Source organism: Petaurus breviceps, unplaced genomic scaffold, assembly GCF_028583685.1.
Source record: "Petaurus breviceps papuanus isolate PSGF00001 unplaced genomic scaffold, PetGlider_PUasm1.0 688, whole genome shotgun sequence".
Lineage (NCBI taxonomy): Eukaryota > Metazoa > Chordata > Mammalia > Diprotodontia > Petauridae > Petaurus > Petaurus breviceps.
Window position 1 is genome coordinate 6,119,650 of NW_027186457.1, and position 20,871 is coordinate 6,140,520.

Sequence of the window (20,871 nt, forward strand, 5' to 3'; positions counted from 1 at the left end):
GGGGGGGGGGGGAGTTTTGTAGATTCCACAATACACACATAAAAGACAGCAGATGACACAGAAATGCATAAAATAAATACATGTATGGTATTGTATAATACCTATATATTTTATCTTTTAATATAATAAATATACACAATTTCTTCTTCTCTGATACAAAGAGAGGGCCAAAAAATTTTATGTGGATTTTCCATATTGCAGGGATGCTGGCCTCAACCCCTGTGATGTGGAGAGGATGACTGTGTAAGCAATACACCCATCATCCACTTGATCTTTCCTCTGTGGTCAAGACCTTTTTATTATTACAGGTTTCTTTCAAGAGGCTATGAAGTCTGGAAAGCATGATGTAATCAACACAATGTCATTTGCAAACACGATCACGTGTGGAACACAATCTACAGGGAAACCCTCCTCCATCAGTTGCAGGTACCTGTGGTGAACATATATCTTCCTGTTTTTTAACTTGCCCAATACTTAACAAGAGGTCCAAGGTTCTGTTACACCTGGAAAGGAGTACTGAACAATCTTGATCTATGAGTAGGAGAGACACCTTTAAGAACACATTTTTGTTTCACTGAATTAAAATCTTTTTAAGTGATCAAAAAATAAGCACAATATTTTCTATCTTTTATTTAATTATGAAATGGTAACTGCTGTGTGTCCCATTGTTAACTATTGTTTGCAAAAGCCTATTTATTCCCAACTAAATCTTTCATTGAAGATGTCTTCAATTCATAGATAAATAATGCTCCTAACTGTCCATTGTCCATAAGGATTGTGTATGGGTGAGAGAATAAGCATATTTAAACTATTCTGTTCTACCAGTCACCTTTACCTATATTAATAAGATCTAAGATTTTTTCCCACACCTTTGTTATCTTTCTTGTACTTCAGATACTTTGTATTATATGGGTACCCTCAATGTACCCACAAGTGTATCCCTCTCATGGATCTCCTCTAGACTTGACCCAATCCAGATGCTTTTCTTTTCTTTGTTCTGTTTTTGTTGTTCAGTTGTTTAGTTGTGTTGGACTCTTCTTGACCCCATTTCGCATTTTCTTCGCAAACACTGAAGTGGGTTTGCCCTTTCCTTCTCCAGTAGATTAAAGTAAAGAGAGGTTAAGTGGCTTGCCCAGTATCAAATTGCTTATAATGAGTGTCTGAGACTTAATTTGAGCTCAGGAAGATGAGTCTTCCACCTAGCTGCCTTCTTTGTTCTCTTTAATGCCAATCCTGCCTTCTCACCTTATTCACCTATTCTACCTTAGGACCTCAGGGGCTGTGAGATTAGAGTTGAAACAGGTCCACTCTTCTCGAGGGAGAAAATGGTTTCTTGAAATAGTTTTTGCAAATCTTTTCCATTTCTGTTTGTATTCCTCCATCCATTTTCATTCTTGAATGCTCTTTTGGACATAGTCAAATCTTTAAAAAAAAAAATGACCTTACCCTTTACCATTTCTGTTTGATGAGACAATACTGTTGATAACTGTCTGTTGTCCTTAAAATTGTACAGATGTGCTTATATTTTAATCTGATGTTGCCTTTGATAGCCATCTCTCTCCATTTGGCAAGTAGGCCATATGTGAATAATGCATTTTCTGGACTCTTTAACTCTCCTTATCAAAGCAATTAATTAATGCTTGTTAAACGTTTGGATGAAATCAGAGTTGATGTCAGTGTCACTTTTTATTGTCCATTTCCCATTTCTTTATTTTCAATAATGTTTTAAATCAAAGATCAAATTTTATGGCATCTTTTTTTCTTATATTTTACAAATTTTCATCTGAACTCTGACAACTTGACGGTCTGGTATATGGACAGCTGACTCAGGAATAACTCTCATATCAAAAACTAGTATTTTCCTGCCTGTTAAAATATCATTAATTTTATTTTTTGTGTCATCTGATTGTACCTATGGCCAGTGCTTTAAAAAGAAGAAAGAACAGCACAGTGTTTAGCATTTTATAAATTATTTTTTTTAATTAAAAGTGCTTATGATGTGACAGCCATTAGGCTTCTGTGTAGTTCTTTCCCTGAACCAAATTCTTCCCAAATTTTTCATCTCATCCACACTTATTCTTCAGTGCAGTAGTAAAAACAAAAGCCTTGAAATGCTTTTTTAAAAGGATAAGACCTAATAATTGCAAACTGGTCAAGGCACCTCAAATGCAAATCACTGAAAATGGTACTGAAATACACACACCTGCAGTCAGTGAATCATAGAATTAGACATTAGAAGGGATTTAAGAGGATATCTAAGTCTAACCCATTTCTGTCCAGAATGTCAGCTACTACATAACTAAACAAACAAACAAACCACATACAGCCTTTACTTGACCTACAATGAGAGGAGACATAATATAGCTATGGAGGCAGGCATTCCACTTCTGGATAGTTCTATCAGAAAAATTTCCCTGATTTTAAGCCTATATTTTCTTCTGCAATTTCCCTCTACTCCTGCTACTGCTGCTATCCAGAGCCAAGCAGGAAAAAAAAAAAAAAGTTTAATCTGAAAGCCCTATAAAGTTCCTTTTCTTTTTCAGGCAAATATCACTTTCTTCAATTAATCGTCACAGGACACAGAGGCCTTTCACTAGCCTAGCTGAGAAAAAGGTACAGAGTAAGTGTAATAATGTTTTTCCCTGAATAAAAGCCTCAAAATCTGCAATTACTACTTAGTACCAAAGCAAAGACACTGGACATCACAAAATAACTGGTACAGTCAAAAATGGAGCAGCATACACAATGATAAAATTAGCAAAATAGCTGCAATCTACCCATTAGTGCTTTAATTCTCATAAGCAGAAGAAAAGAAAAATAGCCACATAGTTGGATAATCCACCCCCTCCCCATAAAACTGAAGAGAAAGTTTCAAAAACTACAGATACCTCCCCAAATACTGCATTAACTTTTAAGAGAATACTTAGAAGTAGCTGTTAATTATGAGACAGAATTCTAGTCGCCCTTAAAGACAACAGATGAATGGTTACATAGGACTTTGTTGTGGTTTTCTGAGTAATGATAAGGATGACATTTCTATTCTTGACTACTAGGCCTAAATTTCAGAGTAAATGTGAAGTAGATTTACTAAGTAAGGTAACTCCAAGAGATTCCATTCACACCCATCGGATTGGAAAAGCTGATTAAAAACAAAAAGCAAATAACAAATGCTGGAGGAGCTGTGGGAAAATACATTCATTAATACACTGTTAGTAGAGCTATGAATTGTTCTAGCCATTCCAGAAATGATTTGACACTATGCTCAAAATCTATTAAATAGCATACCTATATGACAGTGACACCACTACTCAATCTACACCCCTAAAGGATCAAAGAAAGAGGAAAAGGGCAAGGACTTATAGGCATAAAAAAATATTTAAAGCAGTTTGTTTTATGGTAGCAAAGAACTCTACAATGATGTGGTGCTCATCATTAGAGAAGAGTTTAACAAGCTACATGTATGTGGATGATCCACAATCGTACGGTTAAAAAAAAAAAAGATGGAAAGGATGATTTAAGAAACCTGAAAAGACTCAAATGAACTGAAGTGAGAAGATTGAGAATAATTTGTACAATAGCTTCACTATAAAAAACAATACTATAGAGATAACAACTTTGAAAGACTTAGGAACATAAGAAACTCTAAATTCATAAGACTCAAGATGAAGTATACTACCTCATTCACCTTTCTGATAAGAGATATGTGATAAGATATACATATATTAACAGCACGTGCCCATATGTGTACGCATGTGTGTGTATGCGTTGGAGATTGCCGAAGTGGGAATTTGAGAAATAAATACACACATACACACACACACACACACACACACACACACACACACACTTTTATTTGTAACAGGGGTTTTGCTTTTCTTTATTTCTTGATTGGGGGTGGGGAGAGTAGGAGAGAATATAGATATGAAAATAAAATAAAATTTAAAAAACAATGCACAGTTCCAGACTCCTTAATAGTACTATGGTACACGTACACACACACACACACACACACACACACACACAGTCTACATCATTTTCTCTTTCCCATAGTATACGACCTAATATACAATACCCACATTTTTGCTGAAATCTAAGTGAGCTGCATTTGCTAGTTTAGCAACCCTATCAAAAAAGTAAATTAAGTTGCCTAAGAAGACCCACTTTTGATGAAGTCCTGTTAGTGTGCTCACTTCTTTCTTTTCTGGAAGCTAACCATCTATGGAACAAAAACATGGATTAAAACTGGCAACAGACAATACTTCCAAATAACCTTTTCATTAAAAAAAAAAAAGTTTTCATCAAGAGTTTGGGTTTCTTACATTGCCAGAGTCATCTCAAGTATCCTTCCCCCCTCTCATAGAGTCATCCTAAATGACAAATAGTACCTTTTTTTAAAAGAGGATTAAAAAAGTTGGCACAATTGACTGATACATTTAAAAAGTCCAAAAAAAGGGGCAGCTAGGTGGTGCAGTGAATAGAGCACCAGCCCTGGAGTCAGGAGGACCTCAGTTCAAATCTGGCCTCACTTAACACTTACTAGCCATGTGACCTTGGACAAGTCACTTAACCCCAACTGCTTTGCCCTCTCCCCTTCAAAAAGAAAAAAAAAAGTCCAAAAAATATAAGCAATGTGAACACCATGGGACCCCCCACCACCAAGAAGGGGGGTGGATGATGTCTTCTCACCTCTCTTCATTTGAGTCCTGCTTGATCTTTATAATTCTGTTATACTGACTTTTTTTTGGTGTGTAGATATTCTTTCTATTTACACTGTCATAGTTACTGTGATGTAGTTTTCTTGGCTATTTATTTCACTCTGCATCAATTCAGGTAGATCTTTCCATGCTTCTCTGTATTCATCATCTACATAATTTCTTCTATAGTAATATTCCATTACATCCACATACCACAATTTGTTTGTCCATTCTTCAATTAATGGCCATCAACTCTGCTTCCAATTCTTAGCTATTACAAAAAACGTTGCTCTAAATGTTTTGTAGTATAAGGGAGCAACCTACCTCTTCTTAAGAAAATCTACAAGTATTCCAAGTGCTGTTAGAGAATGTCATCTGTAGCTGGCACCTCCCTGCCTCCCTTTAAAAAGGTAGGGAAGGGGCAGACAGACTTAATAGTTGGTTTTGCTGTACTGCTTTCTTTCACTTTCTTTTTTTTATCTTTGTTACAAGGGATGGCTTGTTGGGTAGGAGAGGAAGAAATAGCTTTAGAAATGAAGGTGGTATATAAACAAAAACAATAAAAATAAGCTACAAGAACACTCTTTGTAATTAATTGAAATGCCATCTTTAATAAAGAGATAAGTTTTTATCCTGTGATTGGCAGCTTTTCATATGCTCATCCACATTTGTCCAATGAGCATAAAAACACCATTGATAGAACAGTCATAAATTTAGGTTTGTTCAAGTTAGTCCACAGATACTCCCAGATTGACTATATAGTCATTTATCTCTTTTATACATGCACTAAGATCCTTAACAGTAGGGACTGAGTCTTATTTCATCTTCGTATTCCTCACCTGTAGAAATGAGATGTCAGACTCCATGGCTTCTAAAAGTGCACTGCGTGTAGTAAGAAATTTAAATATTTGATTTTTTAAAAAACTGAATGTAAATCACAAATTCAACTCCACATAATGGAATTTTGTTTTTAATGTTTAAAACTATTTGTCTCATATATTTACTTACACATTCCTTAAAAATACCTATCTAGAGATATTTGAATAGCTTTAGTACTTATAAATCCATAACAAAAACATAAATTATAAATATCTGTCATGTAACTGTCAAGAGCCACCATAATATTGAGCTACACAAAGCACTCACAATTAGACATTTTAAGCAAACATAAAACCTGAAAATCTTCTCTTCTAAAAATAAATAAATCACAACTATATTAGGTCATTTGCTTTAGAAAATTATTCTAGACCTATCTTTTGATATAAAAAATCCAATTATGAATCTGTGATATCAAAAGGCAATTATAGATTTAAACATCAAGTAAATGGCTTCTATTTTAACCAGTTATTGGAGATTATTATGTGTGAAAACAAATTCAGAAGTATATGAATTAGCTTAAAAATGTCATTGAAGAATAAATTATGCTCCAAGATTTAGGGGAACAACAATTTGGTGGAGTTGGGGAATAATGCACTAATGCAGTCTTAAACTTCAGTAGATTAAAACTGCACAAAGGCATCTGAGACACACTGTATATTAAGTGTCTGGACTTTTAAAAAGACAACTAAAACACTCAAACATACTCAACAGAACTTACATTACTGGTGGGAGGATAAGGTACAGAGTTCTTGGGGAAAAGCAATCTTAGAGAACTAGATACTTGCAAAAAAAAAAGTTCATCAACAATTATCAGTCCATCCTCCTAAATGTTTATTTTTCATTTTGAATATGAAATTTAATTTAGGTTTCAAAGCCTTAATGAAAACAAACAAAAACCAATGCCATAAATACTGTTAATTCACAAAGAGACTGCTTGCAGGAAAGAAAATTTATTGTTTTTCCTGATGTTTTTTATTTCTTTTAGCTATTCCCCACAGCAAACAGTTTTGAACATAGACATTCAAAAATAAAGATTTATGTGCCAAGATATCTTTTTAACAAGGATCTCCTAAAACTCTGACATGTTTTTGACTAAAAACTCCCCCAATTAGACTGTGAGCTCTTTGAGAGCAAAGACTATCTTTCTTTCTGCCTGGCACACATTCAAAACTTAATAAATGCTGTTAAATGACTGATATGTTTACACAGAGTCCTGACTAAAGATTATATTCAGTCTTTCAAATAAAAATAAGAGTTCTGATAAAATTTTTTTTGAAAATACTTTGGGAGATGGGCCTACTCAAATTTCCATTTAGTGATTTTTCTATTTATTCCAAGTGTTGTCTGTATATCTATAGGTATATGTTTGGGCAGCTATGGGGAGGAGTAGAGTGCCAAGCCTGAAGTCAGGAAGACTCTTCTTCCTAAGTTCAAATTTTAGTTATTTGTCCCTGGGCAAGGCACTGTTTACCTCGGTTGCTCTTCTGTAAAATGAGGTAGAGAAGAAAATGGTAACCACTCCAATATCTTTGGCAAGAAAAGATCAAATGGGAGTTTTAAGAATCAGACATGACTAAAACACTGAACAACACATACAATTTATAGATGTATAAATTTTATTAAAAAAAATTTAACTCATATTTAGTAGAGTAGTAAAATTTAAGATATACTTTTAAAAAACATATCTTAAGAGATCGTTTCAAAGACAATGCCTTTTTTTCTTTCTTGTATATAGGGAATGTTTATTTTTGTTGATGACAAGTTTATAAAATATTTAATTTAAAAGTAAACTTATTTGTCAAAAGCAGTTTTGTACAATGATTATTTTACCTTGCCAATAGATCTGAAATAGCAATGTACAGCAGAACTTTATGGTTTTCTTTTTCAGGATGGTCAATGACTTCAATTTTTTGAATGCTAAATATTTTATCAGGAAAGAAGTTGAAGAATAAAATGAATTCTTCTTAATTTTCAGGTAACATTAAGAAACGGAGAAATATTTGCTATATTTATCAAAACAAGAGACAACCTTTTTTTACTGAGGTCCAAATAGATATCATAGTTACTCACTTGTTTTAGGACCAGGGTCTATATAGGTCTTTGAATCACTTTAAAAAAAAAAAAAAGACAATATACTGGAAATATCTTTAAGAGATTAGATAGTGCCATGTAAAAATAAAATTCGGAATTTTGGAGAAATTAGCTTTGATAATGTATAAATCAGAATTTCCTATAAAATATTAGGCACACAAAGCCATATTGCCTGTAGGAATGTTTCTTTAAAAACAAACAACTCTGTGTCCTGTTCTGCCCCAAGTAGACAAATAAAATAACTGTCTTCTAAAAATGCAAATTATAAACCTTATAGCCACCCTAAAATGAACAAATAAACACTGTTGGCTACCTTAAGAAGGATACCTGAAAAACAACAGATAGATAGTAGATAAGTAATTCGCAGAAACTAGATCCAATTCAATTTAAAAACATTTATTTAAGCACTTATATTCTAGATGAGTTCTTTACCTTGTCAAGGACTCCTTTGACAATCTAATCATTCTGAAAATAATTATTTTTAAATGCATAAAATAAAACAGGATTACAAAGGAAACAAATTATACTCATATAGTTAGCAAAATATTTCGGTAGGTCATAGACCCCAGGTTAAGAACTCTTAATTCTAGACTTTCTTTGAAAGAACCAATATAGATATTTTGACTCCACAGAAGCCTGATGTCTTCTCTTACCTCTCAGCCAATCATTAAGAGTCCAAAATATTTATATAAGGATTTTTTTGTAGGAGTAAAGAATTGAAAATGTTCATCAAGTCTACAAACATTCAATAAGCACCCCTTAAGTGCAGGCACTAAACAAAGTTCTGAGTATACAAAGGCAGAAATAATGCCCTCAAATAGCTTACGATCTAACTTAACAGAATATTACTATAGCACAAGATGAAATTAATGAGTAACTCAAGAGAAGCAGGAGAAGACTTGGGAGTGAAGTAAAAATAACCAGGAAAACAATAAACACAACCATAATAATACACTGACAATGAATAAAAATGAAACTAAATACTGTGTAATTATATTAGTTATGCTAGGTCCTGGAAAAGAGATGAAAATAATGGGTGTGGAACACTGCATAAACTATGAAATTTAGTTGATGTATTGGTTAGTTTTGCTGAACTGTTTCTTTTTTATTTTTTGTTAAAGGATGGCTTACTGGGTATGTGAAAAGAGAGGGATATATTTGGAAATAAAGGTAACAAAATCAAGCAATCCAAAATTTTAGAAATAATAAGAAAACTATTAGAAAACAAAAGATAAGGCTCACTATGCTTGAAAAGGTCTTTGCTTAAATTTCTTGTCCCACATACTTAATTCTTTTCAGGGTCAAAATGCTTACTTGAGAATAACCTTTTCAGTCATCTCTAGGTATGAATTTCGACCATGATTTAGTCCTTTGTACCACACTTTTTTACTCTTCAATGATGATTTCTTGCAAAAAGATGCCAAATGTAAGACTTCTCTCTCCAGTTCTCTTTCCAAACCTCCAATTACCTACTAACAGTTTCAATTTGACCATTACCATATAAAACACAACTAATTTCTTCAGTTGGCAGTAGGAGAAAGGATTTTGTAGTAGATGGTTATCTCTAAGGTCCCTCACCTTTAAAAATCTCCCTTGAAAAGTATTAAAGTAAACCTATTCAAACATATGCTACACCTAACTAGCAGTATTTCTAAAATGCTTTTTTTGGGCCATTACTACCTTTTGTTAAAGAAAAAAAAAAAACGTCCAATGGCCTACAACTGCTCTCTTAAAAAAAAAAATCTGACATTCTGACATTCAACATCAAATAAGAGGGAGACATTTCCATATACATAGTAGTACAGGAAAAGGATTATACATGAAACTAGTAATCTCAATTATGTATAGCTTATTTTTCTTATTAAATACATAAAATTCAACACACAGCCTTCAAAGCTGTTCTGCTTGTCTCTGATTCTTTCTGGTCTTCTATTCTCTTTTATACATTTATAAACAAATGCCTCAATGACTTTCTTTTGGGGAGGAAATGTGCTACTTGTCCCTGGCCTTCCCAACCCCCAAAGAAAAAGAAAAAAAGTTTTAACAAATATGGATTGTAAAGCAAAACAAATTTCCACATTGGCTATGTCTGATAATCTTTTTCTTATTCTGCACCTTTGAGTCCCATAACCCTGCTGTCAAGACATGGGTCATTTGCCTAATCAATGGTCATCTGGAATCACAGCCAATCAATGACTCAACTGACCAGTTCTTAATCTTTCAAAGATGTTTTCTTTAAAATGTTGTTACATGTATAACTTATGTCAAATTGCTTACTGTCTCAGGGAGTGGGGAAGAAAGGGTAATAGGGAGAAAGCCTTTAACTTAAAATTTAAAAAAAAGTTAAAAGAATTGTTTTTACACGTAATTGGGGAAAATAAAATATCCAAAAATAAATAAATAAATGAAATATTGTTAGTGTATACCCTGTTCTAGTATTGCTCACTTCATTCTATTTAAACAAGTCTTTCCAGGTTTCTCTGAAACCATCCCTTTCATCAATTCTTTATGGCACAGTAATATTCCAATAAATTCATATACTATAATTTGTTTAGCTATTCCCCAACTGACAGGCATCTACTTTGTTTCTAGTTCTTTGGTACAACAAAAATCTACTATAAATTATTGTGCCAATGGATTCTTTTTTCTCCTTTGATCTCTCTGGGGTATATGCAGTCGTAAGTAGTATCAGTAAGTCAAAAGGTATGAACAGTATAGTATCATTCTGACCATAATTCAAAGTGTTTTCTAATTCATTACATTCAGCATAACTGTTTTCCTAAATTCATCTAAGTTTTTTTAAACACAGATGCCAATTCATACTTTAATTTGCATTCCTTTAATTATTAGTGATTGAGAGAATTTTTTCATATGCTCAATGATAGATAGCCTGGATTTCTTCCCTGAAAATTGTCCTGATCATGTCCTTTGATAACTTATTAGAAAACAAAAGATAGGGCTCACTATTTTGTTATTATATGGCTCACAATTTTGTTATTTTTATAAATTTGAACAAATTCCTCATATCACTTAGGTATAAGAATTTTATCAGAGAAACTTGCTGAAAAGATTTTCCCCCAATTACCCACTTCCTTTCTAATTTTAGCTGCATTGGTTTCTCTTGCACAAAAAGTTTTTTTTTTTTTAATTTTATGTAATCAAAATTATGTTTTGTCTTCTGTGATTCTCTCTATCCTTTGTTGGGTCATGAACTCTTCCCCAATCCACAGTTCTGAAAGGTCTTTTCTTCCTTGATAACTGTTGGGTATACAGCTTAAGATGTTGGCTTTTATCTAATTTCTGCCAGAAGACTTTCTGGTTTTCTTAGAAGTTTCTGTCTAATTATGAGTCTTTATATTAGTAATGTGGGTCTCTGAACTCCTCATTTTAAAAATCTGAATGTGCTACTGCAAAATAGGATGAAATGCATACTCCTTAGATCGGTATTCACTATTTCCCACAACTTAACCCTAATCTCTGAAATCTATCTCCCACTATTCCCAACTTAACAATAATGCAAAGAAATCATAAAAACTGCACAATACATCACTGTAGGCTGTAACAATTGACAATATAGACAGGGACTAGAGCTATGAATTCATCGATATAGGGCACTCAAAAGTGAGTAAACTGCTACTACCAATATATTAGCTATTTCTCTGTTAATTTAGTCTTCACAGAGTTGCTAAAGTAGAGAGGTTGTCAGGTCTACACAACTTGTGACTCCAGGAGCCAAGGGATTTCCTCCAAATACAATGGATATTTCCCCCCATGTTTCCCTTCTCCCCCCATAATCCTCTGGTCCAAGCGAAGCCACTGAAGGCCATAAATTGCCCATTAAATTGCCTATGTGCCCCATGCAGCCTTAATCCTGAGTTTAGGTTAAGTAACTTGCCCAAGATAACACAGCTAGTATATGTCAGAGAGCAAAACTTGAACTGTAATGCTCTAGGTTTCAAGGGTGCCTCTCATAAAAATTTGGCACCTGCTAAATATCTAGCAAAATATGACGTGGTTACCAGAATTATGCATCAGAAATTAATTATCTTTTAATAACTAACACACAACAAATTTTCATACTACATATATATATACCTCAAAATAACCTGGCAAACTGAACCATTAAATCATAGCAAAATCAGACCATCATCAAAGACCCAATGAAGTCTTATTCACAATCATAGATCATAACATTCATCCATAAGTTTAAATCCAAGCTATATGGTACAAAAATACAGACCTAGGAAAAGAATCACATGGGGGCAAGATCTGGTGACTATCATCCCTGTTGTCCTATCTGCTACTAAAGCTTTCAGTGAGCACAGAGGATAAGCTTACAATCTAATGCTTTTATGCAACAACAAAAGCAGTTATCATATCTACCTGTGCAATAAATATTAACACATATTAATGCTTAGGTGAAGCTAGGAGGTACATGAATAGAGTACTGGGCCTGGAATCAGGAAGACTCCTCTTCCTAGGTTCAAATTTGGCCTCGGACACTTACTAGTTGTGTGACCCTGGGCAAGTCACTTAGCCCTGTTTGCCTCAGTCTTCTCATCTGTCAAATGAGCTGGAGAAGAAAATGGCAAACCACTCCATTATATCTGCCTCCAAATGGGGTCACAAAGAGTTGGACATGACTGAAAAATGACTTACCACAAATTAATAGATAACATTTACATAGTGCTTTAAAATTTGCAAAGAAGTTTATGTGGTTTCATTTGATCCTCACAAAAATTCTGTAAGGCAGGTTTTATCATCCCCATTTAACAGATAAAGAAACTGAAGCTGAGAGAAGATAAGTGATTAGCCTATGGCAACATGGCTATTAAGTGCCAGAGATAGGATTTGAACTCTGATCTTCCTGAAGAGTCAGGAATTCTAACTACTATGCCACTTAAGAATAGTAGCAGAAAAGTGACTCCGTAGTAAAAACTAGAAGATTAAAGAAAAAGACTAGAAGAAGGAAAATAATAGATGGGATTTTAAGCTGAATCTTAAAGGAAGCCAGGAAGTTAAGAGGCAAAGTTAAGGAAGGAGACCATACTAGGCACGAGAGACAGACAATGAAAAAGGACATGGAGTAGTGAGATATTGACAATAGATGGCTTGGTGGATAGAGAGCCTGGTGGGTCTGGAGTTAAGAAGACTCCTCCTCCTGAGTTCAAATGTGACCTGAGACACTTACTAGCTATGTGACCATGGGCAAGTCACTTAATCCTGTTTGCCTCAGTTTCCTCATCTGTAAAAGGAGCTAGAGAAGGAAATGTTAACCACTCTAGTATCTTTGCCAAGAAAACCCCAAATGGAGTCATGAATAGTTGGACACGACTGAAACAACTGAACAACAAAACTGTGAGAGATAGCATACATCTTGTGAATTTCTCTCCCATGGATTACTACAGCAATGATAATTTGTGCTGCCCATTTAGTACCTACATATTGGAGGTACTAAATTATATGGATTTATTAACTTTTAATATGCTTAGGTGTTACTGTGGACAGAAGGCTAGACTTGAAATCAAAAGACAAGAGCATTTAAAGAGCCAGTCTCAAAGCCAGGAAGTCCTTGGGCATATAGTAACTGTGTGGCCAAAGCACAAAGCAAGCCATTTAATCTCTCAGTGTTCTAGGACAGGGCTTCTTAAACCTTTTCCACTCTTGACCCCTTCAGCACTTCTTAACTTCAAGTGGAAACCCCATATGGAGCCATATATCCAACTGAAAGAGGTGCCAGTCAGGCTGCCTTAGTTTGTTTAGTAAATAATTACTAAGGTACTTGAAGACTTTATTCTCTAAAGTAGGCATAATCCCCTCCAATTTTATTCACACAATTAAACTGCCAAGCAAACCCCCCCTTCACAGATAATAAAAATAGCACTATCACAGCTCCCATCAAAAAGGTTGCTAATTCCAAGTAAGTATGTACTGAATTAATGAGGTTTCACATTAAAGAAAAACTTTCCACACATTGTCAGTATACTTTGAAAACAAATTCCTAAAGGAGGAAAATATAAGATCATAAATGTCTCTGTTAAGTATTATTTAGATCAAGTCTTTAAAAGTTATAGATACCTTATTTATGAGGTGCTCAGTAACAACTTCCCTTAGTCCAGTGTAGAGCTTTTCTCCATGTTTATGCAAAACCATAGTATATGCATTTCTATATAGCTCCTCAAAACTAAGACCACTGTTATTCTTACGCTGGATCTCTTGGATTGCATTTTTCAGAAGATCCCAAATGCTGTTTACATATTTCTCATCCATGGTCATCTGTAATATACAAAAGAGAAAAGACACAGAAAAATGGAATTAGCTTCATGTGAACCATGGTCACAGTATTGATGAAATAATTTCTTACAGAAGAAAATTAGCTAAACATGACTAGTCAGGAATTAATCATTAGACATTAATTTATTAAGCTATGTGTCAGGGGGTGTTCAGGGAGGACCATCGCCTCTGGTGTGAAAGGCTTGCTGAGCCCCTCTCAGGGCTGCTCATCTCCCTGTGGTGTCCACCAAATTCACCCACCCTCACCTGTGGCTCCAAGAAGCTGCAGCATGCTAGTCACACCCCCATAAACTATCTTGGCAGATGGGTTAAACCAGGCTGAGGGTAATTGATGGGTCTGAGACCCATCAGTGAGTTAGGGGGATGTCCACCCCAAGCATGTGAAGCTTTCCCCAGGCAGAATGGGCTGATGAGAACAAGTTGTTCGAATGGCCATGGAGGCAGATGAAGCAGGTGCTGTGAAGTGCTTAGAGCCTGGTCTGACATGGAAGATGTCAGTCATCCACTGCATCCTGGGCCTTCGTCAGTTTTCCTGACTTTTGTCTTGCCACCGGACTTTGATGACTCAGGAAAATGACTTTGTGCAACTCTGCCTCACTTCAATCCAATTCACATGCAAGTCAAGACATCGACATGTGATGTTACTGGTCCTCTTCAAAAAAGAAGGATGAACGACAACTATGTGCCAGGCACTGTGTTAAGGGATCTGGGAATACAAAAAGAGCAAAGGCAGTCCCTGCCCTCAAGGAGCTTGCAATCTAATGGGGGGGGGGGGGGGCAGGGAGAAATGACAACACACATACACACACACACAGAGTTATATACAGGATAAATAGGAAATAACAGAGAGAGAGGGAAGGTACTAGAATTAAGAAGAGTTGGAGGATTCATGTGGAAGGTGGGATTTTAGTTGGGACTTAAGGGAAGCTAGGGAGATCAGTAAAAGGAATGGAAGAAAGAGAGTGTTCTAAGTATGGGAGACAGCCAGAGAAACTGCCTGAATCCTTTAGATGGAGTGTCTGGTTTGTGCAACAGCCAAGAAGCCAGAGTCACTGGACTGAAGAGTCTGTGGCTAGGAATAAGATGTAAGGACTGGAAAAAGTAGGAGAAGGCTAGTTTGTAGCAGCTAGGTGGCCTAGTGGACAGAGAACCTGGTCTGGATTCAGGAAGAACTGAATTCAAATACTGCTTCTGATACTAGCTGTAACTGTGGGCAAATCACATAATCCCGTTTGGCTCAGTTTCCTTATCTGTTAAGTGGAGATAATAACTGCACCTATTCCTAGACTTAGTGTGTGGATCAAATGGGATGATTAACTGTAAAGCACTTATTTAGCACAGTGCCTGGCACTATAAATGATTTGTTATTATTATTATTATTAGGTTATGAAGAGCTTTGAATGCCAAATAATCAATCAACAAACATTTGTTGAGTGCTTTCTAAAGGAACATTTTGTATTTAGTCCTGGAGGCAATAAAGAGCTACTGGAGTGGTGGTGAGATGAGTAAAACGGTCAGATGTGCGCTTTAGTAAAATTACTTTGGTGTATGAATGAAGGCTGGATTGGAGTGGGGAGACGAGACAGCACCATTGCAATAATTCAGGTGTAAGGTGATGAGGTCTCTGCACTAGAGTGGTGGTAGTGTCAGAAGGAGAATGGAGCTTATTTGAGAGATACTGCAAAGGTGAAATCAACAGGCACGGTAATGTAGTAACTATGCCAAATTTCTGATTCTCAATTTAAATGAATTACAAAGGTTCATAAAATTTTCTTTTTCCTTTTGAATTTTTAGAGAATTAAATTTAAATAAACTTGCTAGAAGCATTATAAAAGTGCCAGTTCTTTATCCCTTGGTTCTTATTCTTTTATTAACTAGATAACGTATCTTTCAATATGAAAGACAGAAATCAAAGTCTGGAAAAGACTATCTAATATATTAGTCAATGAATTATAGTACTTAGCTAAGTCAAGCAGCAAAATACATTATTTCTGGCATGATAATTAATAGAATGTACTGTGCTACACCAGGTGCTGTTGATTTGAAGTAAGGTAGGTCCAATTGACCTGAAACCATTTCAAAGTACCTCTTCAATAAAAAGAAATACTTAAAGAATAAGTAGCAGACTTAGAGTAATCTTCCATAAAGTGCTGAGTGCTATTCAAGAGGGCACTTTAGCAAAAGAATTTTCCATCACAAATGTAACCACATTATTTGTTGGGGGAAAGCAATCAGGGTAAAGTGACTTGCCCAGGGTCACATAGCTAGTAATTGTCTAGGGCCGAATTTGAACTCATGTCCTTCCGACTTTCCCTCCAGTGCCACCTAGTTGCCCCCACAAATCTAACTTTAAACTTTACCTCAACCACAAAATTTTAATCAAGTGCATCTGAAAAGAATCTATTCACACAAAGATCTACAAATGTCTAAAAGAGACATCCTTTGCTGATCCCTCATCTTCCTTACTCATGGGTGTCTCCCAAAGGCTATTCTTGGCTCTCTTTCTATAGTGATATCATCTACTCATATGGTTTCAATTATCACCTCTATGGAAATGATTCTCAAATATTACACATACATGAATGTATACATACACGTATTCACACTTTCTCTATCTTTTATGAGAAACAGCGCTGAGGAACATCATTTGCTCTCAAGGACTCATACCTAGGATTGCCAAATATTTCAAACCAATGATTCCTGGAATACCACTATGTTTGACCCTGAAAAAAAAAATAAACAAAACAAAAAAAAGCCCTCCAAGGATAGTTTATCTGCTCTGTAAAGAAGTTTCAACAAATTTATCTTTACATTAACATAAATTCTATTTTCTTTTAAAAAAAGTGCTTTTATCAACCCCTTGTATTTTTTACATTAGTCATTTTCTGATAGCAACTCTCCCTTCAATAGCACCCTCTCTTGTCTCAAAGACAACAGATAAGCAAAACAAATAGACACACTGACCACATCTGACAGAACTTCAATTTCTATTCTCTGGAACTGTCAATTGTCTTTAATCTGAGATCAGCTATTATTACAATTATTATATATACTATGTTCAGTTAAAACTTGTCTTCTCAATTTCTCTGAACTCTTTATATTTGGAAGGGACACAATATTATATTTATGTATCACAAACTCTTTTAACCATACCCTCATAAATGTATAACTACTGCTTTCCAATAGTTATCCAAAAAAGTCCCTTTTAATATCTAAAAACACCTCAAATATCAGTATTATTCAGAAAATCATTTAAAATTTTAACAGCCTTCACATATATTGCTTGCTCTTTTATAACCTCCATATACACGTGTTATACCTAAGGTAACCATGTGAGCTACTAAGTAAGCTAACTAATGTAAGCTACTAGCAATACAGAATTATGTAAATAAAGTGATTCAAATGTTCATGACCTCTGAATATTACCAGGCATAAGGAGGTTATTTATACCTGCCCCCAAAAAGTCTATATGTGCCAAAATAGTTTAAGTGGTATTTTTTTTGTGGTAGCTATGAACTTCAAATAAAGTAGAAGCCCATTGATTATGGTCTAGCTAGAGAACTTAAAGTACACAAATGCAATGAGTATTACTGAACTATAAGAAACAATGAACATGATGAATACAAAGAACTGTGGAAATCTTGAATGAAATGATACAAAGGAAGGAAGAGGCAGAGCCTGGAAAATGATATATGCAAAGTAAATGAAAAGAATCACCACAAAAAAAAAAAAAATGAAACCAAATGTTGCAAAATTATAAATGACAAGGTTGGTCCTCCCATAAAAGGTAACAAGAAGAGGCTTTCCCTACTTCTTTCTGGGAGCAGGGATCCCACAGGTAGAGAACACTAATATAATATCAGACTTTTAAATATATCTATTACTCTTGCTGATTTTTTTCTTCTTTCTTGCTCAAAATAAATAATAATTTGTTTTCCAGAAGGAATGCAAGGGGAAATGTAGGTGATATAAAAAACTATGTATTAATAAAAATCTCTTTGACAAAACAGTTTTCTCCACAACAGCCTTGTGAAGTAGATAGTTTCAAATAATATGCTGGAGAATTGACTAGCCCAAAGTCAGGTAATAAATGTAGGACTCAGGGTTCAAATGAAGATTTTTCTGACACTAAGATCAGTACTCCATCAACCAGACCAAAATGAGATCCCACCGAATAGGCCAATACATCTTCCCCTGTCCCATTATCTTTTTAAAATTATGAATTCAACAAAGATTAAACAGGAATATATACAAAGAACAAAAAAAGAAGGCTTTTTATGAAGTTGCTAATTTCTATTATACACCCAGTTCTTTACAAAGTATATGTATTAAATTTAACAGTAGTACCAACACTGCCCCTGTTTCTCCTTCTGAACTTCTGCTCCCTTCCATGTATTTTTAAATATTTTACCTAAATTTATGACATCACCTTGCAGTCCCCCAACTATTCCCTCAAAAATAAAAATCTCTCCATTGTAACAAAATTGTAGTCAAGCAAAATGAATTCATACATCAGTCATGTCTAAAAATACATGGTCTTAGTCTTATTCTGCAACTAAAGTGGTTCAAAATATGTTCCAATATGCATCATTTGGAGCTCTGGTTGAACAATGCACTGGATTAGAGTTCTTAAGTCTTCCAAAGTTACTTTCTTTTTTTCCATTTCATAACATTTATGGTCACTGTATAAATTGTTCTCTTGGTTCTGCTCATTTCATTAGGTATCCATTCATAAAAATCTTTGTAAGTTTGAATTCATATTTGTCATTTCTCGTTGCATTTACTTCTTACTTATTTTATTATGTTCATATACCATAATTTGCTTAGCCACTGACAAGCATCCAATTTTTTGCTATGACAAAAAAAAATACTGCTATTAATACTGTACACATGTGGGTCCTTCTTTGATCTCTTGATAGGCGAAAGACTAGGAAATTGTATCAGTGACTCAAAAATGGAATGCACAGCTTAGTGACTTTTTGGGTATAGTTCCAAATGGATTTCCAGAATGGATGAATCAATTCACAGTTCCATCAACAATTCATTAGCGAGCCTGTCTTCAAAGTACTTTCAACAACTGTCATTTTCCTTTTTTGCCATCTTTGACAATCTGATGAATATGCAGTACACTTTAGTTACTTAATATGCATCTCTATCTGCTCCATGAAGCATTTTTTTTCACATGGCTACCAGCTTACTTTTCTTCTTTTGAGAACTACCTGTTCATATTCTCTGACCATTAGGTAAATAATTCTTGTTCTTACATATTTGCTTCAATTCCTTACAATTCTTAGACAGTAGTCCTTTCATAAGAGAAATATACTACCAAGAATTTTCCCCAGTTAATTGTTTCACTTCTAATTTTAAGTGCATTGATTTTGTTCGTGCAAAACTTTGATCTTACATAGCCAAATCGTTCATTTTACCTTTTCTGATCATCTCTGTCCCTTGTTTGGCAAAAACTCTCAAAGGTGCAATAAATCTTGAGACTCCATCAAGTTAACCCATCAAAAATGACTTTAAAAATATTCGTCTAATTTTCTACCATTAAAACAAAAAACCAATATAAGGGACACTTTCAAGAACTTGAGTATAATATGCATAAAGGAAATGATGCTAGAATATATTAAAAAATCATTTACTTTCCTGAAGTAGTACCTCAAAATCAAAGGAAAATAAAAATCTAATAGCATAAGGATTATAAAAAAATATCAAGAAATGTAATGTCAAGATAACAAAACCGGAACTACTCAGAAACAATTCACTAGGGATGACAGCAAATAATTGTGTAACCCCAAATTATCTTTATTACAGGCTATTTAAGGAATAACCCCAATTATATGACTTATTTACAGTAGAGAGAAGTTTAACTTAAAATAAACAATAAGAATTACTAAATACTCCACTTTAGCACAAATCTTTGCACTGTAGCAAGGTTGTACTTCTTTCCCTCCCCCTGTTACAAGTACCTTCAAATCTCTCCCAACTTTATTTCCCATGTTTTCTCCAGTATGAAAGAAAAGCTCCTGGATGATTTTCATGACCTGGCTTAGACACAGGAGCATAAAGTATAAACAAACAGAAAGGAAAAGAGAATGTGATGAAACTCATAACTAAAGTATGGGTTTAAGACATTCCGCTTTATTCAAAATAATCAGAGCAATCTTGACCTCAAGAAAAGAGGATAAGACTCTACACCTCCCTCCCCTCTTTTGAGCTATGGACGTGAAGTGGAATACTACATATGCTCATATATCAGTTAATATATTGGTTAGTTTTGCTAAATTGCTTTCTTTTTCCCCCTCTTCTCTTTTTTTTGTTACAAGGAAGGTGACATGAATATATTAATGAATATACTACAGCTCAAAAGACAGAAAGTTTGATAAATATATAAACCAACACAGATATATAGCAGAGATGGGAGACTTCAGTTATCCATTCATCTGCTGAAACTTTCTACCCAAAACAGAGCACGTAACAACTTCTTTACTCATGATAGTTTCATCTTTCAAAAGGCCTAAAGACAAGGAAATTTTACCGGCAATCTTTGCAATCTGGCTTCTAACCTAATCAGTCAACGAAAATTGTTCCCTCCAAAATTGAAAATAATAATCTCTTAAAGGCCACATCTACCTGATAGCCTTTTCTGAGTTCTCATCCTACTTGATCTTTCTATTCATTTAACACTATCAACAAACTTGATTTTCTCTCCACTTTGCTTTTCTGATGCTCATCTCTCCAGGTGGTTCTCCTCCTACCTATCTGACAACTCCTCATACTCCTTTGCTGGTTAATCATCCAAATCTGTCTTTGATCCTCTTCTCTCTATATATTCTCTGACCTCATGATTTCTCATGGGTTTAACTGTCACATATCTGAAGGTGGCGCACACATAAACAAATACTTATCACCT

General features: G+C 34.7%; 1 protein-coding gene across 1 annotated transcript in view; it reads right to left on the minus strand.

Moving 5' to 3' along the window:
- The window catches only part of CUL3 (cullin 3), a 110,616-nt gene that overhangs the window by 61,398 nt on the left and 28,347 nt on the right, over nucleotides 1-20,871 (minus strand). Inside the window, exon 2 of the mRNA XM_069104540.1 lies at nucleotides 13,743-13,940. Coding sequence (XP_068960641.1) covers nucleotides 13,743-13,940 — 198 coding nt within the window. The remainder of the gene's footprint in view (nucleotides 1-13,742; nucleotides 13,941-20,871) is intronic.